The sequence below is a fragment of the Stegostoma tigrinum genome, chromosome 6 (genome assembly GCF_030684315.1).
Source record: "Stegostoma tigrinum isolate sSteTig4 chromosome 6, sSteTig4.hap1, whole genome shotgun sequence".
Lineage (NCBI taxonomy): Eukaryota > Metazoa > Chordata > Chondrichthyes > Orectolobiformes > Stegostomatidae > Stegostoma > Stegostoma tigrinum.
In genome coordinates this window covers 15,186,626-15,211,891 of record NC_081359.1, presented here as the reverse complement: position 1 = coordinate 15,211,891, position 25,266 = coordinate 15,186,626, and the positions used below count along the sequence as shown (strand labels likewise).

General features: G+C 39.7%; 1 protein-coding gene across 2 annotated transcripts in view; it reads left to right on the top strand.

Annotated features, from left to right (window-relative positions):
• Positions 1-24,758, top strand: part of LOC125453151 (V-type proton ATPase catalytic subunit A) — a 37,942-nt gene extending 13,184 nt beyond the window's left edge. For both annotated transcript variants that reach the window (XM_048532331.2, XM_048532332.2), the window contains exons 2-15: positions 3,457-3,548; positions 3,972-4,100; positions 5,214-5,428; positions 6,129-6,266; positions 7,537-7,688; positions 8,720-8,882; positions 9,583-9,691; positions 10,602-10,724; positions 12,082-12,196; positions 13,320-13,383; positions 16,838-17,041; positions 18,144-18,238; positions 19,524-19,695; positions 21,435-24,758. In XM_048532331.2, coding sequence (XP_048388288.1) covers positions 3,467-3,548; positions 3,972-4,100; positions 5,214-5,428; positions 6,129-6,266; positions 7,537-7,688; positions 8,720-8,882; positions 9,583-9,691; positions 10,602-10,724; positions 12,082-12,196; positions 13,320-13,383; positions 16,838-17,041; positions 18,144-18,238; positions 19,524-19,695; positions 21,435-21,527 — 1,854 coding nt within the window. In that variant the 5' untranslated portion in view covers positions 3,457-3,466 and the 3' untranslated portion in view covers positions 21,528-24,758. The remainder of the gene's footprint in view (positions 1-3,456; positions 3,549-3,971; positions 4,101-5,213; positions 5,429-6,128; positions 6,267-7,536; positions 7,689-8,719; positions 8,883-9,582; positions 9,692-10,601; positions 10,725-12,081; positions 12,197-13,319; positions 13,384-16,837; positions 17,042-18,143; positions 18,239-19,523; positions 19,696-21,434) is intronic.
• The last annotated feature ends 508 nt before the right edge of the window (positions 24,759-25,266 follow it).

The following is a 25,266-nucleotide window of genomic DNA, read 5'->3' as shown; positions in this document are numbered from 1 at the left end:
CAGATCATGTTTCACTATCTTGAGTTTTTGAAGCGGTGATAAAGAAGGTTGAAGAAGGCAGAGCTGTAGATATTGTCCATATGAACTTTAGCCAAGTGTTTCACAGGGTTCTGCATGGTAGACTGGTTAGTAAAGTTAGGTCAAATGGGATCTGCAGAGCTAGCCAATTGGATACAAAATTGGCTTGAAGATTTGGAGACAGAGAGTGTGATGGTGGAGGGTTGTTCTTCATACCAGAATGGTGTGTAACAAGGATCTGTGCTGGGCACACCACTTTTCTTCATTTACATAAATAATTTGGATGTGAATAAAATCAGTTAGTTGTGGTTATTAGAGGTAAGGCTAGTCAGTCTGCAGATGACTTCAAAGTAGGTGGTGTACAAGATTATCTCCAGCTACAATGAGACCTCGATCGGATGGGCCAATAGGCCAGTGGGTGGCAGATAAAATTTAATTTTAATTCATGTGAATTATTGCATTTTGGTAAGGCAAACTAGGACAGGGCTTACACAGTTAACGGTAGGGCCTTGGGGAATGTTGCCTAACAGAGCTGGGAGACCAAGTATATAGTTCCTTGAAAGTGGAATTGCAGGTGGACAGGGTAGTGAAGAAGGTATTTGGCGCACTTGCCTTCATAAGTCACAACATTGAGTATAGGAGTTGGGATGTCATATTACGGCTGTACAGGACATTGGGGCCATATGAGCTATAGGGAGATGTTGAATAGGTTGAGACTATTTTCCCTGGAGTGTTGGCGACTGACCGGTGATCTTTTTAGAAGTTTTATAAAATCAAGGGCATTGGTGAGATGAATAGCCAAAGTTATTTCCGTAGGCCCTGGGTTTCAAAATCTAGAGGATATAGCTTTAAGGTGAGAGAGGAAAGATTTTAAAAGGCACCTGAAGGACAACTTCTTCACACGGTAATCAATTATGTATGGAACGAGCTGCCAGAGGAAGTGGTAGATGCTGGTACAATTATAAAATTTAAAAGGCACCTGGACGGGTATTTGAATCGGAAGAGTTGAGAGAGATCTGGGCCAATTGCTGCCAAATGGGACTAGATCAGATTGGGATGTCTGGTCGATGTGGCGGAGTTGGACTGAAGGGTCTGTTTCCTGTTTGACTCTGGCTCTGTGTTTCAGTCATAATTGCCCTTCAGGAAAATTCTTTCATGGTTGCAGTGTGTTATCACTGAAAGAGGCAAGTGTGCCTATTGCTAGCTGGATTTGTACTTTGTCCAATAGCCAGGATATAAAATCGAAAATGCCTGTTCTGGTATACTTCACACTGCAATTTTATTTGATGTCTCTGATTTTGATGAACCAGTCCACTCTGTTTTAGATTAAGTTTGAAACACAACCTTGAGTTTTGGTAGGTGAGTGAGTGATCAGAGGAACATAAAACTCTAATCAAAGAAAATACAAATTGTCAGTTTGAAATTAATTAGTGTCAACAAGATGGGTGAGAGAACGAGGGGGGCAGTTGGTTTTCTTTGCACCAAGCAGTATTTGAATGGGCAGATTGCTGTCTACTGAATGATGAGTAAATGCTGGTACATTCAACAGAATGTTGTAATTTTAACATTGTGCATTTGATATGAAGCAGATGTTTAAATTGATGACATTCATAATTAGGAAACTAAAATTAGCAGCATTCTGAGGAGATGGTCCCTGAAACATAAGGATGTTGGAAAGTATACTTTAGCTAATGCAACAGTATGCATAACAGCTGATTATTGTTTATTATAATTCAACCTTGTGGAAACTTTGTAACCAGACGTACTTGTACACTGTGACCAGAGTCTGCAGAAGTGCAACCAGGGGTTTATTTTTCCACTTCGGTCACCAGTGATCTGAATTTGAGGAAGTTGGCAGGTTTATAGCTTCTGGAAGTCCAGTAAAATGGTGCAGAGAGATCACTACGAGTATTATCTTTCCTCTGAGAATACAATGGAGTCTCTTTAGTTTATCAAAACTCATGTTCCCCAGTATCTTATACAGATTGGAGTCAGGTTTCTGTCTATCTGTGGTTTGCGTAAAGTTCTGTCATGGTACTTGGTCCAAAAACTGAATATAGTAAGCAATTGATATTAGCTAAATTTGATTATGTAAGCTTCATTGACAGTCGACTCAGTGGTGGTTGTCAATAGCAGATCCCTGAAAATGGGCTAAGTTTTGTTTTGGTGTTTTTTAAGCAACTTGTTTTCAAAGTGTAAGGTTCCAGGTTCAATTTCTGATCAGTGTTTCCCTTGGTTGATTCTGACCTGGACAGCTAAGTTGTGCTTGGTGTTGGCCGTTTAGATTAGGAAGGCGTGAAACTGGTTCTGATCACTCTGGGAAGAGTGTAACCAGTACAGCATTGGTTTCACCGCAATATTTGCCAGAGTGACTTCTAACTTTTACTTGTGCCCCAAGATATTGACTCACTTGACCAGCAGCTGCAAGAGAAATTCGTTTATGTTCTTCGTACTTGGCTCCTAATTGAATGTTGAAACTGTAAAGAGTGAAAAGTTAGTTTCTATTAGGATCAGATGTGAAATCTACAATTTTGATTAAATTTGGTACTGTACCCAGTTCTGGGTTTGTCAGCTTTTACTTAACAGCAATAACTTCCATCCTATGGTAGACTTGCCTGCCCCCATACCATTAAAAGAGGTATAATGTTCCCTCTTTCCAGATGTCTTGTTGATTCCATCTTTGCCTCAAATTTAAGTACAAAATACACAAATTACAGCTTGGGAGGAGATGATTTGGTGTCTGCACTTGCAGTTTAAATGAGCATCATGACTTAGTGCCAGTTCCTTGCCTTTTGCACGTCCCCTTGCATGTAGGATGATAACAATGCCCTACATGATCCAAACATACTTGCGTACTCTGACCAGAATCTGCAGAAGTGAAATCCGGAATCCGTTTCTCCAGTTCAATCACCATTGATCTGACATTGAGGAATTGGCAGATTTGTAGCCTCTGGAAGCCCAGTAAAATGGTGCAGTGAAATTCCTGTCCATCTCCCAACTTCGTTCTCTCGCATATCCCAGACATTGACCAAAAGCAGCATGGAGCCACCTCGTTCCTCCTCCGCCCACCATATGAAGCCAACTTCCATTCTTGGAATTCAGACAGGGCCGGGAACTCATGGGAAACTTGCCCCCTCGTCATCCTGGAATTTCTTAGGCAAGATTTCTCTGGGATTGCTGAATTTACTCAAATCTCTACTCCCATAGCCAGGTATAAACTAGAGAAAGTCAGTACAGTGGTAACGTCACTGGGTTCATAAACCAGAGGACCTGGCTAACTGAAAGGAGCCCAGCTTAAAATTCCACCACAGCAGCTGGGGAAATTTAAATTTGACCCCAAGTAATAAATCTGGTGGCGATAGCTAGTCTGATATGGTTATCAATTGTCAATTTTAATATCTCTGTCATTAAATCTGATATACTATGAATTTGTTTCAGATTAATCAAGATGGATTTCAGCAAACTTCCCAAGATACGAGATGAGGACCATGAGACGATGGTGGGATATGTCCATGGTGTGTCTGGTCCTGGTGAGTCTTTCATTTGTTTCCATATCATGAAACAGCTGGGTCACTGCAAAGGAATGTGTAAAATGTGTTTCTTTGTATCAGCTAAAGATATCAATCATCCTGAAATATTGCTGATGCATGGAAGTCATAGACTTATTGTGGACAGTGATTTATATTTGGTAGGGATTAAGATATAAGGTCTTTTATAATGCCCCTTTGCTCATCAGGTTCTTCCTCCTACTTTCAAGGGCAATGGTCAGAATTTGTTTAATGCCCTGCAAATTTGTTGCAAATTTTTCTGCTCCCTATCGACAATAAACTGCCATCCAGAAACCATGGTCATCCAGATTTAAATGGGCAATGCGTTGTGCATTTGCAAAGTTCTGTTAAGGGGCTCCTTGCTTTCAAGCATGCGTTAACTTGTTTCTTTGTTCCCTCTTCCAGTTGTCACTGCCTCTAATATGGCTGGGGCAGCAATGTATGAGCTGGTTCGTGTAGGTCACTGTGAGCTGGTTGGTGAAATTATTCGTTTGGAGGGTGATATGGCAACGATCCAAGTCTATGAAGAAACCTGTATCCTTTTGGCATTGATTAACAGTGTAAACTTGAGGAAGATGCTCAATGGAACTTTTTTTAGCGGACTGAGGAAATTTGTTTTCAATGTCCATTTTGAGCATGCAGTTGACTAGACAGTTCTAAAGAAGTGCTATATTAGACTCTAGGTTATAGTCCAATAAGTTTATTTGCCAACACAAGCTTTTGGAGCCTCAGTCCTCCTTCACGTGTTAGAAGAAGGACTGAGGCTCCAAAAGCTTGTGTGTGCAAATAAACCTTTTGGAGTTGAACCTGCTGTCATGTGATTTCTGACTTTGTCCACCCCATTCCAACACCGCCATCTCCACGTCCTATATTAGGCTGGATAGATTGACTGTTTTTCTCTCTACGCAGACCTAATAAGTTTCTTCAGTGCTTTGTTTTTAATTCACATTTTCAACGTCTGAAAATTTTGCTTTTAGCTGACTAGACAGAATGAATGAATCTTGAAGGAAATTATGCAACTGAAGGATAAGTTACACTAGCGATGAGCTCTTGAGCTAGTGATGAAAGACCAACTGGTCCTCAAGATTGTTTGTCCACAGATCTACGCAAACTCAACCTGACAAATCATCTGAGGAATGGAAACTGCATGTTTTTCCTGTAACTTTCCAGGGTAATGTCATATATCCTTTTTAATCACATTTGCCTTGGACAGGAATTTTTTTTTTTAGAAGCTTCTAGTTGCATTTTTAGTCTCGTGCTACTTGCTTCCTTCCCTTCCTCTTCTAACGTAATGAAATTGACTAACAAGGGAAAGAAAAGCTGGCTGAATCATCAGTCTTGTCCCCCACTTCATAACCAGACACTTCCTTTATCCTCTTACCCTACTACAACCATGTGATCACTTGGAGAGGCAGAATAACCCTGAGCCAAGGAAGTAAATGTACTCGCCTGACTGAAGGTAGCCACATAATCCGTAAAATTATTTTACAGGTGACAGCTTCCTCCTAGTAACTTGTTCAAGTAGCTGTTCTTGTGTGTGGGTTTGAAAGATTAGTGCAAGTTTTACAGTCCTTTCAAAGTTTCTTAGAGCTTGGCTAATCATTTTATCAGAAATGTTAGTGTTTTTTCTAAGCGCTCACCCAAAAGCTGGTGTATCTGTTGGAGATCCAGTCCTTCGTACGGGGAAACCTCTTTCTGTGGAGCTGGGGCCTGGCATCATGGGAGCGATTTTTGATGGGATCCAACGACCACTAAAGGATATCAATGATCTGACGCAGAGTATTTACATCCCTCGTGGCGTCAATGTGAATGCACTGAGTAGAGACTTGAAGTGGGAATTTACTCCTTCCAAGAATATGCGAGTAAGACCTTTCACTAAATCAATTTGATTCTCAAAAAGAGGCTGCCTCTTACTAAATAATAAGATGTGAGGCTGGATGAACACAGCAGGCCAAGCAGCATCTCAGGAGCACAAAAGCTGACGTTTCGGGCCGAGACCCTTCATCAGAGAGGGGGATGGGGCGAGGGAACTGGAATAAATAGGGAGAGAGGGGGAGGCGGACCGAAGAATCTTCGGTCCGCCTCCCCCCCCTCTCCCTATTTATTCCAGTTCCCTCGCCCCATCCCCCTCTCTGAAGGGTCTAGGCCCGAAACGTCAGCTTTTGTGCTCCTGAGATGCTGCTTGGCCTGCTGTGTTCATCCAGCCTCACATTTTATTATCTTGGAATTCTCCAGCATCTGCAGTTCCCATTATCTCTGCCTCTTACTAAATATGTTTTCATTCTTAACTGTTTTGTAATGAATTCTAAACTATGTATTATTCCGATACCAGTATAATAATTTGGTACGTTTCTCAGTAACTAAGAAATAGCTTGGATTTGACGGAATTTAAGAAGCCAGTTGCCTTCGGCCATATTACTTCAACTCTGTGTCTATAGTTAAGAGCTTTTACCATGGCAACAAGAACCAGTGTCTCTGAGTTGTAGTAATAGCTCGCTCTTGGAAACTACAATTTATATTGATTATTTTGTTACCCTTTGAACTCTAATTGTTTATTTTTAGGTTGGTAGTCACATTACTGGCGGAGACATATATGGATTCGTCTTTGAAAATTCTCTTATTAAGCACAAGATCATGCTTCCACCTAAAAGCAGAGGAACTGTTACGTATGTTGCCCCACCAGGGTGCTACGATGTTTCTGTAAGTATGCCATAAATCTGAACCAAATGTGTTCCTAGTTGTATTGATTGGAAATCTATTTCACATGTCAAGATGATTGTGATCACACTTGTATGTTAACGTAAGAACTATGAAAAGACCCAGCAAAGAACTCTTCTCATGCGCAGTTGAGGATGAACAGCAAAGCTTGCCTTGTCAGTAACACGTATATCCCTGGAATATTTTAAGAATATTTGTCGAATAGAAGGAAGTCCTAAGATAATTTGCAAAGCTGCAAGCAAAGAGTATGGGTTACTAGGAAAAGGACCAAAAGGTGAATTTGAAGGAGAGTCTTCTAAGGAAGTTAACTGGAAAGGCAGGAAAGTCAAACTTCCTTGTGAGGAGGGCTGAGTGACTGAAGGCCTGGCTCACAATGAAGGGGCTGAAGGGTGAGCTGAGATACAGAAGAATCTTGATTTTCACAGGCAGAGCTTGAACTAAGGAAGAGGCACCTTGGATCTGGAGAAAACTTTAACAACATTTGAGTTGTGCCGAAGTTCAAAACCTAAGCAAATTTGTCTTTTATTTGTTCAAGTGTATTGGCATTGCTGCAAAGAGCAGCAATTATTGTTCATCCCTAACTGTCCATAAAATCATGAGGGTAAGCTACTATTTTTTTGCAACACTGTGGTTCATCAACCTAAGGCATCTCTCTCCAAGCTGTTCAGGGAAATAATTACAGTATTCTGACCCAGTGACATTGAAGGAAAGGTGAAGTAGTTGCAAATAAGGCAGGTGTGTGACTTTAGAGGGTAAGTTGCAGGTGATAGTGTTCCCATCTGCCTACTGGCCTTGTCCTTCTAGGTAGTAAAGGTCACAGATTTGCAATCTGCTATTGAGGGAACCTTGGGGAGTTGCTGCAATATATCATGTAAGTGATATAAACCATATTTCCCTCCAAGGTATGCAACTGCTCAGAGGTTCCATGTACATTAATCAGCGTGCTAACACAGACTTTCAGTTCCTGCAGTCACTGCTGTGCACAGACCCTGGGTGTTCACAAGGCAACAGAAAAAATTACAGGCAAATCTTCTCAAAACTCGCTAATTACAGGCAATGTGTACGCACAACAGCCACTGTGCAGCTGTGGTGGAGAAAGTGAACGTTTACAGTGGTGAATATATTTTAATAAATGAATTTAACAAAATCTCCAAGCGCATTTAGATAGCAACAAAGCTGTTCAAATAGCAATCCTTTGTGATGATGGTAATAATTGTTTCTTGCTTTTATTTTCTCTTCCTTCCTTGTAAAGGATGTTGTTCTGGAACTTGAATTTGAAGGCATTAAGGAAAAGTTCACCATGGTTCAAGTATGGCCTGTACGTCAGGTAAGGCCAGTCACTGAGAAGCTCCCAGCAAGTCACCCTCTGCTGACAGGACAGCGTGTGCTGGATGCACTGTTCCCGTGAGTCTATCTTCAACAAAATACACTTTGGTTCAAACACAGACTTATCAAAATTCCCAGCTGCAGTGTTTTTTCATAACAATGCAACAGACGATGATATAAAAAGCAGCATTTAAATTCCTGCCAGACACCATCTGAAGTTGAAATCAGCTGCTGTTTGGTCTCCTGTAGGATATGTGCAAAAATCACAGAAGGTGGCAGAGCAGGCTGACAATGTGCTTAGTCATGCGGGATCCTAGATTTTGGAATTAGAAACAGAATACAAAAGCAAGGGTTTTATGAGAGATCGCAACTGATCCAGCTGAGTTGCTCTTGCAAGTGACCATCTTAAGGCAGGATGGACTGAAGGACCTGTCCTTGTCCTGTAGTATTTGGTGATTCCATACCAAGATGCCTTTCTGGATACAAACTGAAACTCTGCTAGAGAGACTCAAACTGTTTCAACTGGGTACCAAATGTCAGGTTTTGAAATATAAAATTTCCTGATTCTGACCCAGAGCCACATGCAATGTGACTGTTATGGGAGTTGATGTGCGCCCCAGTGATGCATGAAGTTGATGCAAGCACAGACTGGTCTAGAATAATCATTCAACTCATGCATGTACTTAAGTCACTCACTTTCACAGCTATTTTCCTTTTGCCCCCCTCACCTACTTTTGCTTCCTCTCGTTGAAGAATGGTCTTCACTCATGAGCACTGTCTCGTCAAGCCTTGTATAAAGTTGAGACAAGGAGTTTTTATGGAAAAAGTGTTGATCACTTGGGGAGCCATGTTATTACAAGCTATCTCGTGGGGATATTTGTCTTGTTTTTAAGACTACTCTCACTTCAGTACCTTTTATAGCTTGAAGATCATCTTTTTGAGCCACGTGAAGAGAGCTTCTTCTCAGAATTAATTGCCACTAAGCAACACTCCTTGATATGGAGACTAAAATGCATTGATTGTAAGGAATACTTTTCATTTTTATGTTGACAGGAGAGTCAGCTTATAAGGGATTCATTGTGTTTCTTTCTCCTCTTCCTGTGTTTAAGATGTGTACAAGGTGGAACCACAGCAATCCCAGGTGCTTTTGGGTGTGGAAAGACAGTGATTTCCCAGTCTCTCTCGAAGTACTCTAACAGTGATGTGATCATTTATGTTGGATGTGGGGAGCGTGGCAATGAGATGTCTGAAGTACTGAGAGATTTCCCAGAGGTTAGTTCAAGTTATTTTCAAACAGGAAATACTTTTAAAATTGGAAGTTACGTTTGCAGGTAATTTTTTAAAGAGAATATACTGAACATCCAACTTGGATTCCTAATCTGGTTAAGTGGGCATCGAACCAGCTGAAGTGCAGAAATTCTCATTTTAGTCTACTGAAATTGACTACCCTCTTGACAATCCTGACCCCAAACTCCTTTTCCCAAACATTAGCTTAGAGATGAAAAGGTGTATACAAGAACCAATTATAATATTTTGTTTTATTGTTTTATGCTATTTAAAATGGTGCCTGATTGTGGCAACAGTTGAAGCTTTTCACTATCTTTTCATCCAAGTGCAAGTGACAATAAATCGTTCATTTGAAAAATCTTTCTCTTGGCATGGGTGTTCCTACTTTAGATGATGCTATCTTATGTCTGCTATCTTAGCACTTGTAATTTTTCATCATGATTATTGTCTATTGATAGATTTGGTCTTCCATTTCAACACCTATCATTTAGCTATCCCCTGTTGGGTAAAGATGGCAGGGCTATAATTTTACTGATACACTTGTTAAAATGAAAAAAGAAACACAGCATTGCAAGTTTATGTTTGTAGATAACTGAATGTGTTTCAAATGGCCACCTCTGTCCATATTTAGAATTTAGATCATTCTGGATGCTAATGTGCCCTATTTTTCTTGTTCCTTTTATAGCTGACAATGGAGGTTGATGGAAAAGTGGAAAGCATTATGAAGAGAACATCCTTGGTGGCTAATACCTCAAACATGCCTGTCGCTGCCAGGGAAGCGTCCATCTACACAGGTTTAACGTTAAATTATTTTATATTTTAGTTTGCTTGCTGCGTTAAATTGATTTGGTTGTATTTGCTTTTACTGGTAGAGAAACATTAATTGTTCTAAAAATTAATTATTCACATCATTGTGTGAATAGATCTTACTTGAAGATAATCATACATTTACTTGTCAGTGTAGTAAGAGATATCAAAAGATACCCTCAGCTCTACAATTAATAAGATAAATTTGTTACTGTTTGCTCCTGATTACCCAACCAACCTTCCTGACCTTTTACTTAAATAATTTCGGGCACCTTACATCCTCAGTTTTAAAACTGTTATCATCCTGTCCTCGAACAGCTGTATGTTCACTCCTTTAAAACTGTACTGGTCCATCTCCACCGTTGCTTGTGTCTCCTATGTTTTGGATGTGTCATTTCCTAGATCTGTGACAGTTGTTCCTTCAGTTTGGTGTTTGAATTCCTTCAAACTGACATTTACTGAACCCAAGTGTCTCTCAATTTACCATGTAATAACCATGTACTGCCACCTCTCTACAGCCTCTCACAGTTCATCAGTTGATTCTGAGTTCCACTGTCCAGTTTCTTGGAATCATCTTGGTTTGTCGCCATTCAAATCCCAGCCACAAGCTTCTCTTTTCAACCCCGACATGTTATTTTGACAGTATTCATAAGATTCATCCTTTCCTTATCCTCATCTGTTTGGGGACAATACCTCAAGCAGTGGACTAGTGATGAACCCAACTCTCATCACTTGCTTCACCCCTGCCGGGTGCAGAACTGGTGATCTGCTTACCACACTACTCCTATTATTACGATGTAGTGAAATGATACAGGCTACTCAAAGTTTATACCTAATATTCTCTACCGAAATATTATCTACTTAAATTTGTTTCTTCTTGTTTGACACATTTTAAAGGCATTACACTTTCTGAATATTTCCGCGATATGGGTTATCACGTTAGTATGATGGCAGATTCCACATCCCGATGGGCTGAGGCGCTCAGAGAAATCTCCGGACGTTTGGCAGAAATGCCTGCTGGTGGGTTTTTTTGTGAACAATGTTGCAACCAAATTAAATAATAGTCTACATTTTAGAAATGAGATTGTGATCAGGGAAAATTCAGGCCATGCTGCAGGTTCCTTCTTGCATTTATTGGTATCTGTTTTGCTTGATACTCTTTAGGGTTTTTTATGGTAATTAAGTGTAACTTCCTCATTTCAGCAAATTTTGATAACTGGCAGCTAATATGTAATAATTAAAAGCTTTTTCTTTCCAAAGGCAGACAACACTGCGCTGGGATCAGTTGAGGCTTAGTTTCAAATAATTAAAGCAACTTCACTTTTGCAAAATGATGTACCAAGATGCCTTCTGCAAAGATTATGTGACAAATGCAATAATGGCAAGCATTAGTGTATCCTGGTTTTGAATTATACTGTTTCAGTAATGTGTATTCAGGTCTGAAGATCATATTGGGACTGCTTACTGAAATACCATCTGTCTCATCCTGAGGCTATCTAAGGCAAATCCAAAACGTGCAGCTCAGATCCCATTTTTCTGAAAACAGTTGCAACTAGTGAAGTTTAATTTAAACAAATGTGAGATGGTGCATTTTGGTAAGGCAAATCAGGTTAGGACGTAGACAGATAATGGTCAGGTCCTTGGGAGTGTTGCCAAACAGAGACCTTGGAGTGCAGGTTTCATAGTTCATCAAAAGTGGAGATGCAGGTAGGCGGGATAGTGAAGACGACATTTGTTACGCTTGCCTTTTATTTATCAAGGCATTGAGTACAGGGGTTAGGAGGCCATATTGTGGCTGCACAGGACATTGTTTAGGCCACTTTTGGAATACTGTTCAATTCTGGTCTCCCTACAATGGGAAAGATGTTGTGAAACTTGAAAAGGTTCAGAAAAGATTTATACGGATGGTGCCAGGGTTTGGGCTATAGGGAGATGCTGAATAGGCTGGGGCTATTTTCTCAGGAGTGAGGCTAAGGAGTGACCTTACAGAAGTTTGTAAAATCACAAGGGGTATGGATAAGATGAGCAGCCAGGTGTTTTCCCCAGGGTCAGGAAGCCCAAAACTAGAGGACATCAGGAAAGATTTAAAAGGGACCTAAGGGGAAACCTTTTCGGGCAGAATGCGGTGCTTGTATAGAATGAGCTGCCAAAGGGAAAGGTGGAGGCTGGTACAGTTACAAAATTCAAAGTCATCTGGATGACTACATGAGTAGGATGTGTTTAGAGGGATATGGGACAAATGCTGGAAAATGTGTTCATGCTGTGCATCTGACTCTGACCTGACTTAGACCTATACTTTCAGAAGACTGATATGATCGAAATATTTGATGCAACTAATCAAAATTGTGATAGAAGCTAACTTGATCTGTTTTTCTAGACAGTGGTTATCCAGCTTACCTGGGTGCCCGTTTGGCCTCGTTTTATGAGCGTGCAGGTCGGGTGAAGTGCTTGGGAAACCCTGAGCGAGAGGGTAGTGTCAGCATTGTTGGAGCGTAAGTCCTGAATTAAACTAGAAGCATTAGCCCTGTGTGTAAGGGATTTGATCTCAATGGGAAGTTACTGATGCCTTATTTCTTCATTGCTTTAAAAAAAATTAAGTACACAATGTCATGCTTATTTTTAATTAAAGTCTGCAATGATATGAAGTGAAATTAAGAGTAATAATGCATTATGTGTGATTTTCTTTTTTTCTTTCTCTTTTCACTCCCAAGTTCTCTAATGCTTGAATCACAATATTATCATTTTTGGTTCATTGTGCAGATGGTTGTGGACAATTTTTAAACCCCTCTCCACTGATGACTTGATTTGGATTTTTTTTTTGTATATCCTGTGCCCTAGAAGTCCACATGACAAACCCCAAAACACCATCCGAAGAATTCTGGGGCTTTGTGTATCTGAACTGCTTTAATCACAGTCTTAATCTGCTAATGAGGTTCTTAATCTGCTAATGAGGTTTGTCTTTTTAAGCACTCATGCAAGGCAATAAGAAACTCCCTCAGAGCTTAGATTAAACAAGGCAGTTCAGATTGTGCAATTCTGTTTGATTAGCAGTTCAGAGGTTGCTCTCACTTTCTACAGCCTGCCCTGTATTCTGGTGCTGCAGGATACAAGTTATCTATCAGGCAGTTTTGTATAGTTTCCACAGGATCCTTTAAAATCGCATCCAAAGGCAACGTGGTCTGTGGTATTCTTTCAAGTCAGTGGAAAAGTATTAGGTGCTATTGGTGCATGAACTATAGCTTGTGTCACTCTTAACAGGTTGGATAATAGAGACTTTGATCATAGTGCTGCAGAAATTCAAAAAGTTCCTGCTTGCAAACCATTTTCAATCTAAGAAATCTAATATTTTGACATAATCTTGTACTAAAACCATCTATTTATTATTTCTGAATGCTAATTGACTTCTTTTTCTGGCTTTTTTCATTTATTCAAACTTTCACCTTTCCTTTTTCTCTTCTCTTGCCCTTTTGCACTTGTGGGTTCTACCTTCTCCTGGTTTTATTACCAGTGGTTCCTGCAACAAATAATTTAAGTTGTATCTAGCTTAGCTGTCTGTTAAAGTTTCAGATGCTTTTTTAAACTCCTTAAACTATTTTTTTCCTTTTTATGGTGCAGTGTTTCTCCCCCTGGTGGTGATTTCTCAGATCCTGTGACATCAGCTACTCTTGGTATCGTGCAGGTAAACTAAAACAAATTTGAGCTTCTTCAGGCTTTTAATTTTTACCACTCCTGTTGGCAGCAGTAAATAAACTTAGAATGGCCTGTTTATTATCTGCTTTAACACGCATTGGGTCACATTCAACTGCAGTGAGGATGATTCAGTGTATGCAATCAATCATTTTGAATTTTACCAAGGATGATAAGTTTTGGAAGTTTCTAACTCATGCAGTCATTCATATTTTATGGCATTTGTTAGTCTGCTTAAGAATTGTTGTATTATCGATTAGCATTCCTGCATTTCCACATTTTGTCCTGTATAAAACATTTTGATTTCTCTGAAGCCCATCCACACAAAAATGAATTATTCTTGGCTAAGTGTGGAGGGCTCAGAATTTTCTGATTTGTGCGTTCAGCCATTTGGCTGAAATTATTCAGGAGGATACAATAAGAAGAACATAGAACATTACAGCGCAGTACAGGCCCTTCAGCCTTCAAGGTTGCGCCGACCTGTGAAACCAATCTGAAGCCCATCTAACCTATGCCATTCCATTATCATCCATATGTTTATCCAAAGACCATTTAAATGCCCTTAAAGTTGGCAAGTCTACTGGTGTTGCAGGCAGAGCTTTCCACACCCTTACTACTGAGTAAAGTACCTACCTCTGACATCTGTCCTATATCTACCACCCCTCAAGTTAAAGCTATGTCCCCTCGTGCTAGCCATCACCATCCGAGGAAAAAGAGTAGTTTATGCAGTCTGTCGAGCCTACCCTGCAGTGCAATACCATCATGGCTGATCTTCAGTTCAGTTCCGCTTTCCTAGCTGCTCCTACATCTCTTCTCTCCCTGAGAGATTACAACAGAGCTCTAAATATAGTTAACAACGGAGAATTCATAACCCTGCGGTCACGAGAGTTTAAGATTCATAGTCCTTTGCATGAAATTATTTATCACAGTCCTAAATGATCAGTCCATTGTCTGAGATTGTCCCTCTTTTTTTTAAACTCCCCCATCCCATGATAATCACCCTGTCTGTGAACATATTGTCACGCCCCTTCAAAATCTTGAACATATGAATGAGATCACTGCCCATTCATCTAAACTGAGGTCACTTTGCTCGGCACTTTGCCATGTGGCCACCCTGAAACCCCTACAATCAATCTAGTGAGCTTTGCACCATCCCAATGCAACTGTATCTCTATTCTTAAATATGGTGACCTAATTGAAGTGTGCTGTCACCAAATCCCTGTAAAATTGTAGCCACACCTATTTCTCTATTCCAGTTCCCTTGCACTAAATGCAAATGTGCAATTTGCCTTACAAATTATGCACTGTGCCTACATACTATCTTTGTTCCTGGTGCAAACACCCCAAGCCATTCTGAACATCGACATTCATAAGTTGAGCGTTTTTAAGGAAAAACTGCTTTGCTGTTCTTGTGCTGAAGATTATTAACCTCGCTCTATTCCATATTATGCCATCTGCTATCTTGTTAATAACTCGTTTGATGTGTTTGTATCTCCTTCCAACCTTTCTGTTCTCAATTTACATTTTCACCCATCTTTGTATCATTGACAAACTTAACAACATTAGTCTTGTTCATGTTACAACTTTACTAATGACTTGGGTGAATAGCTGACATCGCAGTGCCTGGAGCTGTGGCAGTCCACGAATTACAACCTGTTAAACAAGAGCACCAAATTTGAATATTGCTGAAAAAAGACATGTTTTTTAAAAAATCAACAAAATGTATGTTTTTCTGCAATTCTGACATTCTGTATAACTATTGGAATACCACGTGTAAGCATTACTGAAATCCTTCTGTGCATTTGCTTCACTGTAATCTTACCTCTTTACTTTGTGACATCATGAGGTAACCAGTAGCTTAAACCAGGCACACTGACTTGGAAAAAACAGTCTTATTTTAAATCCTTGTTCATCCATTTACTTTACTCATTCATGTGTAGAAATGGACCAAGGTAAAAATGGCTTGTACCAGGATAACTTCGATTATTGAAGCAGTGCACAGCCGAAAGAGTGGGAACAATCTCAAAGCAACTGGCCAAACAGAAACAAGGATGCAACTGCCAACACGTAGTAGGGCCAACATCTACCAGGCATATAGTTTCAAGTCACCTCAGCCATTTACAGTGTGTGTGTGTTTGACTCAGGTGGGGCCCCTAGCTGTTTTCCTAATAACTTTTCTAGACAGGGAGAATTTGCACACTGGGTTCTGGCTCCTTGTTCTCATGCTCTTTTTGTTTTAATCTGGATTTCAAGCTGCAGTATGGGGCAAGTGGTGGGGTAGAGGTCTAGTAACCCAGCACTCAGGCTCTGGCAGCATAGGTTTGAAACTCACCATAGCAATTTGAATTTAATACAAATGTGATATGTTACCTCTATCAATTGTCACAAAATCCCATCTGATTCACTTATGCCCTTTAGGGAGGAAATTGCCATCCTTGCTGACCTACATACCCTTTAACTTTGTGCTTGACTCTTAACTGCCCTTTGGCCAGCTAGGGATGAGTAATCTTGGTGTAGCCAGCAATGCCTGCGTCCTGTGAACAAATTTGAAAGTTGTCACTTTCAGTCACGTATTGGTTCAGTAGGACGACCGTACCTGGATTTCGGGGGTCATTTAGTTCAGCTGGCTGGACATCTGGTTTGAGATCCAGCATGATCTCAATTTCACTCCTTGCCTGAATTAAATTCCGTAAAGTCCTGAAGTACATGAAGTTGTAACATCTGAGATTAATTCTGTTGTACTGCTACTTCCCCGGTGAGAGAAACAGAGCTGGCGTTTTGAGTCCAACGTAACTATGCTTTGGAACTCGGTTTACTTCCTGAAGGGTCTTATTGGACTCAACACAACCTGCTGACTTCTCCACCTTGTTTTTATTTCAGCTGTCCAGGATCCACAGTGTTTTGCTTCTTCTCCCTTTTATAGGTGTTATCTTCTGCAGTGGCTCGGTTATACTTCCCCTCTGAGTCAAAAAGTTTTGTTCTAGTCCCGCTGCAGAGCCCATGCTGGTAGGGCCGTCACTTAGAGAAGTCTAACAGTAAGTGTATGTGAGGAGTCCGTTGAGAGAACTGCAGTCTCGCCACCAGGTGGCAATGAGATGCACTTGGGAGAAAAAGTACTGGCTGCTTTCTCATATCTGCTTCTATTATTGTGCTTCTATTTTCACACTGCTACTCATTCCTCTGCTTCTTTGCTGTTGCCTGTGTGCTCCCTGCCTCCTCCCATCCATTCTGTTCTTCCCATTTTTCCTACCTTGCACCCTATTTCTTCAGGTGCCTAAGTCTACACCACACTTCAGAGGAACGAGGCGTTTGGGCAGAGGTGACTGCATTACTGAGGAAAATTAAAGACGAGGCAGTGCAAGTTAAGACTGAGGAGCGTTGTTGCCGTCTTCACATAAAGGAACTGAGACATTTTGATAACTAACTTTTTCCTCTCTTTAACTTAGGTGTTTTGGGGGTTGGACAAGAAGTTGGCACAGCGCAAGCACTTTCCCTCGGTCAACTGGTTGATCAGTTACAGTAAGTACACCCGTGCTCTGGACGAATACTATGACAAGCACTTCCCTGAATTTGTGCCATTGAGGACCAAAGCTAAAGAGATCCTGCAGGAAGAGGAGGACCTAGCAGAAATTGTCCAGCTTGTTGGAAAAGTGAGTATGCTGCTTTTAATTTTTGTGTGCCTCATTGTTAGTGGAAAGCATTGCATTGTTCAAATCTTTGCCACGTACAGCTGACTAGATTGGAACAGGCACCAGACAAAATGCAGATGCCAGAAGTATAGCCACCTATTTCACTGCTAAAGTCTTTCAAATGTAAGTTTCTACAGAGTTTAGATGGACACATTTATTCATGGAACAGACTACAGGAGCTACCCTGGCCCTAACCCCTCAAACTCTGAATTTCTCTCTATCTACTTTAAAATGCTTCTTAGAAACCTACCTTTTGGCCACCTAGCCTAATGGATCCATATTTTGCTTCATTTTATCTAGCACTCCTGCAAAGTTGGTGGGAATATCTTATTTGTACTTTTTTAATGTTAAAAGCACTATATAATAATTTGTAGTCAACTAAGTTAACTTCAAGAAGGGTCCCAACCCAACATGTCAACTTGTGTGCTCCTGTGATGCTGCCTGGCCTGCTATGCTCCTCCAGCTTCACACTGTTGGCTGAGTTAACTTGTTGCTGTATATTTGCAACTCGCATTTTCTTTCCTTAGTGCTGTTGCAGTTGTTTTTCAAGTTTGCAACTTTGCTGAGATTTAGCATTGAAAAGGGCACAAGTTTATCCAAAATTTAATTTGCCCCACGGTGTCTTTTGGTTAGCCTCACACCTGTTCCCCAATGCAGCTCTTGAACACCAAATTTAAGCTAACAGTTCAGTGCAGTTCGAAGAGAATTAAGCTGAGGCCCTGGATGAATCTTCAGATGGACAGAAGATTCCATGGCACGATAGCAAAAGCAAGGAGTCCTCTGCATCCTAACCAGCACTTTTCCCTGGAACAGCACCAATTTAAAAAAACTACTAACCTGACTGCATTCTACCTGTGTAATCATTAATACAGGCACTGCAACTGGATATGGTTATGAATTGTGCCCTCTCTTGCAGTATAATCAAGTGCAGCCTTGGTTCATATGTGGGTTACAGTGTTTACAGATAATATTGAAAATAAAAATCTGGGACTTCTATTATAAGAGATGATGGTAGATTATCTAGTTTGGTTGCTCATTTGAAGTATCTCAAATTTTTGTGCAGGCATCCCTGGCAGAGACTGACAAAATAACTTTGGAGGTGGCAAAATTGATCAAGGATGATTTCTTGCAGCAGAATGGATATACCCCCTACGACCGGTGAATGCTCTCCCATAATTTTCCTCTCTCACTCAGAACACAGTCTGTCATACCCTTTTTGATGTGAAAATTGTTTAACTAGAGTATTTTTAGTACTTAATTTCTTACAGCATCTGTTTCTGCTGCACAGCTATGAAAATATTTGATTAGATGCAGACTGGTTCCACTTGTAGGATAGAGCAAAAGTAGAGACCAGCAATTTTTCTTTCGAAGATATTCATCATGATATCAAATAGGGAATTCAGAAAAACACTTCTCATCCTATGTAGCACTATTTCATTCTTTACTCAGTGGTGAAAGTGTGGAACTTGCTACCATAAGGGTGGGCTGAGATGAATAGAAAAGATGCATTTAAGTGGATGCTGGATAAACGTGAGGGAGAAAGGAATGGAAGCATATGTTGAGAAGGTGATATAAAGTAGAACAGGAGAAAGCTTATGTGGACCTTAAACATTAGCATTGACTGGGCTGAATGGTCTGTTTGCATGCTCTGTATTTTGTGTTAAGGGGGTGACAGTGATAAGTTAAAATTGTGGCAGTATTTGCTGTCCTCTCCTGATTCTTAACATGTTGATGATGGAACCTGTAAGGCCCTTAATATATAACCAGTGAAGTCTTGTGTTTTATGTCACTTCAAAGATTATGAGAAACAATAATAGACAATGCATCAAAAACCAAAATTGCTGGAGAAACTCTGTGTGCATAAAGGTGTCATTTTCATCATGTTAAGAGATAGACAGTCTGATTAAGTGTATAACTTCTTCCCAGTGCTCTCTTACAGATTATTTTTCTGGAGAATGCATATGGATAGTGGATTGGTTGAGGTTTTTTTTTTGAAAGAAGCTGGGGGCCAGGTTTATGCCAATGAACAAGGGTTTGCATGACTGTTCAAGAATTTAGTTAGTATTTAGTAATGTTTTTATCTTGGGGCTGTGATAGAACAGTTAAGTAGGGGAAAGGGGTCAAGCAACTTGGGACAAGTGTGTCGATTTGAGGGCAGTGGAAAGTTGGACTTTAAAGCCACACAGTAAAGAAATGCATGATATCCTCATTCTTTAATGTCTCATGAGTGGATGGATTTAATAGAATAATGTCAGAGGAGGTGGCTAGAAAGTGAGAAGTTGGTGAGAAGCTTGGTATTATCGCTCTCAGCAATGATGCTTCTAGACTGATAAACTTGCTAAACTTCATTTGACAGACATAATCCAGAATAAGTTTGAAGTAGCATGTTTTCTATTGTATTCTGACAAAGCTATCCTGTTTTTTTTCTCCCCCACACCCTTAGATTTTGCCCATTCTACAAAACTGTCGGTATGCTGTCAAATATGATTGGTTTCTATGATATGGCTCGTCATGCTGTCGAATCAACTGCTCAAAGCGATAACAAGATTACATGGTCGATTATCCGTGAACACATGGGCGAGATTCTGTACAAGTTGAGTTCCATGAAATTCAAGGTAACTACTTAGAATAAGCATGATGCCATGTTCTTCTATCTCAGTCAAGCTCACTGCTGACCACTGCTGAATATAGAATGGAAAGGAGCTGAAGTCTAGTCTCAATCATAGAATCCCTATAGCGCAAAAGAAGCAATTCAGCCCATCAAGTCTTGCCGACTGCCATAGAGCTTCCATCCAGACCCAGCTGTGTACCCTATCCCTGTAACCCTGCATTTACCCAGGCTAACCTGCACATCCTTGTACTATTGGAGGAAACTTAAGGAACCTCGACAGACATGGGGAGAATGACTGTCAGTGTGGAGTTTGCATAGTCATACAGTTGGGAAACAGACCCTTTGGTCTAGTCAGTACATGCAGAACATAATCCCAAACTAAACTAGTTCCACCTACCTGTCTGTAGCCTTCTTTTCCTACTCTTACTTATCCAAATGTCTTTTAAACATTGTAATTGTACCTGTATCCACCACTTCCTCTAGAAGTTCATTCCAAAGCAGAACCATCCTGTATTTTAAAAAAATAACAAAAAGAAATTGCCCCTTGTTTTTTTTTAAATCTCTCTCCTCTCACCTTTAAAAAATATGCCCCCTAGTCCTCAAGTTCCCCCCCATCCTAAGGAAAAAAGAGCTGCCATTAACTTTATCTATACCCCTCATTATTTTATAAATTTCCATAAGGTTGCTTCTCAACTTCCTAGGCTCCAGTGGAAAAGAAAATCTCAGCCTATCCATTCTTCTTTCTCTCTAACTCAAAGCATCCACATCCAGCAACATGCTGGTTAATCTCTTCTAAACCCTCGCCGACTTAATATCTCTCCTATAACTGAGTGATCAGAAATGCTGGATTCGAACCCAGATTTCTGGTGCTGAGCCACTGAGGTAGCAGTGAAGGAGAAAAAGTACTGCAAGTTCATCATAAGTGTAGAGATGTACAGAGCAGTAATAGATGCTTCGATCCAACTTGTCCATGCCTTACAGATATCCTAAATGAATCTAAATCCCATTTGGCCATATCCCTTAAACCCTTCCTATTCAATATACCTGTCAGGATGCCTTTTAAATGTTGGAACTGTACCAGCCTCCTCCACTTACATTTATCTTGCTTTTTTAGTGAGGAATTAAACTTCAACCAAAGGCCTAAACTGTCCTAGTTGGTGCTTTTGACCATTCCAGTTATTTAACCCAACATTTTTAATACCAAATAATGGACAAATGTGTGCCTGAATAGTTTTGGCAGAATGTGTGTGAACCTGCTGTTTTCGCTAATAAGACTTGCATTTATCATGAAATTCTAACAGGTATGAGGTGCAGCTAAATGGGTTATCCATTCAATATACTGATGCATGTTGTTTGAAATCGTGTATTATGTAAATATGTGGAAGCCTGGCAGAATTCATGAAAGGTCAGATGCTTTCAAAGGCAAAAACAGCTGCATTTCGCTGTTTTATTTTATGGGCTGTCTGCAGCAATGTGTGGCAGGTTTACAGTAATCAAGGGAGAAGTTCATCAGGCTGTCGTATATGTAAAGTCAAAGCTGGCACGTTCTGACATGAAGTTTTGAGCTGTTTGCTTGTTTCCTGCTTGTCAACTGTTTAAACAAATAATTTGGAATTGCACAGTCCATAATCATGAGGCATACTCCAAGATAGTGATTATTAAATGTGCACTGAATGGGGTATTAAACCTGACTTTGCTTATTGCAATGACCTATTGATCTGACTGTGTGTGTTTTCCTTCCAGGACCCAGTGAAGGATGGAGAGGCAAAAATCAAAGCAGATTACTTGCAACTAGTTGAAGACATGCAAACTGCATTCCGTTCTCTAGAAGACTAAAACTAATTGTTTCTGAGAAACTACAAAACAAATCCAGTTTGCCCAGTATTTATAGCTTTTGTTTTGCTTTTTAGTTTTCTCACATTCCTTTTCTACATATAACGTCTTAACTGTTTTGATGTACAGTCATTGGCTCACCATTCCAACAGAGTTTGATAGGCCTAGTTTATTTGGAATGTCTTTCCAGAAGTGTGGGATCTACTTACCAGTCATGAAAACAAATGTCAGTATTGTGTCTCAGCCATAACTGGTATTTTACACCCTTAGTTTTCTGCAACTAACAGGTCAAATTCATTTTTAAACCATTGCAGAAACAAATGTGACCACCTTGCTTTATTTTTTAAATGTAAGTCAACGGCAAATACGCATTAAGGTGTCCATGTGTATATTGATGTCTGTATATATTAATTATAGCTACCTGCACTATTGTAATCATTTAAGCTTTAGCCTTATCCTTGGATTCTCAACAACAGAGTCCAAAACATTTGGAAGTAATTCTGTTCTGGCATGAAATACGGTGTCAAGTTTGAAATGATTGTTGGTATGTAAAGAAACTCTCATGACTTTGCCAGAGCACAGCTACCATGGGGAAAGGGGGTTGCAACAATACACACTCCAGTCTTAACAGTATCGCCAGCACTGGTGCTGATGGACACTGATGACATGCATGCCAACTTTAGTTTGGAAGTTTGAGTTAACATTGTTAGGTTTTTCATTAGTGTGGAATAGAGCTGAAGCAATCTTTGCAATACCAGCTGCAAACTTTGCAACAAAGCCAGGTATATTTTGTCCCACATTAGCTAAAGGCTCTGGGGTATGGGTGAAGCAAGCTTTTGCACAATTGTACACAAAGCTTTTGATTTGGCTTTCTGTCCTAGCCCCAGCCACATCTTGAAATCGCTGTTTTGATTTGGGTGGGAAAGGGGAAAGCCAACCTGTGAATTTAAGGGATTGGTATATGAGTTTGTAATAAGTTTGCTTTTGTTGGAAACTGATTCCAGACCAAGTTGTTTGTGCAGAAGGGGGAAATTCAGAATGCCATCTGTGCTAGGTACTGCACCAGATTGGGATTGCAGTGTACGAACCGAAGTCACTTTAAAAAGTACAGTTGGTTGGAAATGTGCTTAACATCCGTTTTAGTTTTGCCTTCCTGCTTTAAAAAATAGTTGAGATGTGAAAAGTTATGTAGAGATTAATGATCTGGGCAGGCAAACTGGAACAGTGAAGTTACAGGAAAACTCACTGTAAAGGAAGAACATAATGGAACTAAGGTTAGAACCAAGAAAAATGTTCATGACATTTAAAATCCTGAAAGATGAGTTGAGGGACGAGGTTTGAAATAATCAGAAGCTTTACATGGTATGGGGTGCCTGGCAGTGTTAGCAATTCGGGCACTGGGTGAGTGATGTTTCAATAGGTTTTTTAATAACTGTTTTGGCCTCTATCTTTGTGCACCTGCCAAGAGCATGTCTCCAATCCATACTCCAAAAGTTGACATTTTCTCTCTCCCCAAATCATTTCTGCTTCGTGAAGTGTGATTGCTGTGATCCAGGCACATAGCATTGTGGGATATCAATGACCTAGCTTGTCTATTCGTATCTTTGCAGGATCTTCAGTCCTGTTACAGGGTGTTTCATTAACTGGCCCCAGTTGCCTTCCAGGAGTTTAGATTGCCTAGTTTGCACTACTAGTTTGTCTAATGTGAGTTCACTGATTAGCTGCTGTAAGAAACATGTACAAAGTTAAAGTCTTAATTGCATTACTATTTTAGTTAGCTGTGATTTAAAATATTGAGCATGTGTAGTTAAAAGTTTTCAGTTCTCATGGGGGTATAACTGTTGACCCTGGGTAATAATGGATTGCTTGGCTTTACAACTTATTTCATATTCCATTTGGCTTTTTGTTAAAACGTATCATTATGCTTCCCATAATGTAGTTAAGATTGTTGGGAATACGCTGGAGGAGATTGGGTGAAATTTTAAAATGTGAAGCAGTAGTCTCTAGGAAAAACCATAATATAAGAAAGCCATATCCAGTACGGTTCCTGGATCAAGGAAAGTGCAGTTTAATTTCAATTGAAAATATTCACTAATGTTTAATAGTGCACTAATATAGTGTTAATGTTTTGTACATTTTAGAATGTATTTAACCTTCTTGAAATCTCATTTTCCTACACTAAACATAGAAGGTTTTCTATCATAATTATTTGCATCTTCTATGCTTAAGGCCATGGCAATGCATGAAGACTTGTCCCAGTTAAATAAATTATCAAACCTAATTTAGGACATTGTTGTAAATCTGTTGGGTTTATCAATGTTTGAAATTTCTAAATTCTTTGGTATTCATTCTGCTTGTGACTATTTTGAGCTGGCAATTAGATTAAAGCAAACTGGTTTTTCCCCTTGAACCAAATTTAAAATACAGGTATTGCACAGTTTAGTACTTGTGAAAATTGGAAAGTAGTCTGCATTATTTTTGATTAAACTTCATTTGAAGGAGTCTGACCATGTTCAGTTTGTCAGATGCAGTAGTTTACTTAAATAGCTTTAAACCACAGAAATATACATAGTCCATTTTGATTGAGGAATAGCAAAGGCAATGTTTAATTCTTTTTTGTAAATTATTTTGAATTTGATTCTTAGCACTTTCAAACAGAATTTCATCCCCAAAATAAGATTATTTGAAATTATTCAAATAATGTCTGAAAATTATTCAAAGAAAGCAAGGCAATGGAAATCTGCCTGGTGTCTGCTTACCAGTGCCTGGAATGTTACAGCTTTAACAAAAAAAAATGAGCATCTTCAGAAGTGATGATCTGCAGCAAATGAAAAAAAAACAAATTCTCCACATCTGGAATGTGTTTGGTTCTTCAAATAACAGTTTCATATGCAGTAAATGTGTGTAATTCTGCTTCCAGCTCTCTGGAAATGGTCATTCCCTCTGTTCAAATTCATGTTAAAAGCCTTGTAATGCAGCAATTTGCAATGAAATGTGGGTGTAATTATCTTGCTATGAAAGGTATTGGAATATATTGGGAATTAAAACCGTGATGCAACTGTACATTGTGATTAATGTAAGGTAATAATTCAAGTTGTATTTTTCCAGTTTTGATGGTAAATTTCACTTTTCAGTAAATGATTTGTGTGCACAGATGGTTACAGTTTTCATATTTGTTCAGTCATCGTGCAAATTATAAAAATAACTAATAAAGTTGCAGTGATGTCCAGTGAACAGTGGTGATATTTCAAGTGTCCTAGAAATTGACCCTTGGTCTCCACTATTTATATTTGAATCATCTCAAAGGTTCAGTAAAATCTAAATTGCAGCTCAAAGTGTTACATGCTGTTTGAAGCCACGTGAGGTAGTAATTAAGGTATAGAAGCAGAAGTGGCTAGTCAGCGCATTGAATGGTAGAGCAGCCAGTTTCCTGCCTTTTTCTCTTCTCTTCAAATACCCTACTGATTTTAAAAACCTGTCTATCCCAGACTTCTTCATACAGAACAATGCAGCGTCAACTGCCTTTTGTGGTAAAGAATGCCACAGATTCACGACTGTCTGAGAAAAGAATATCCTCCATCTGTCTTAAACAGACAACCCTTATTCAGAGGATATGCCTTTGTTCCTTTTCTCCCCCATAAGGGGAAAGCAACCTCTGTAATTACCCTGTCCAGCACCCTTAAGGAACTTCAAAGGTGTTTCAATAAGGTCACATCTCATTCTTCTAAACTCCAATGACTAC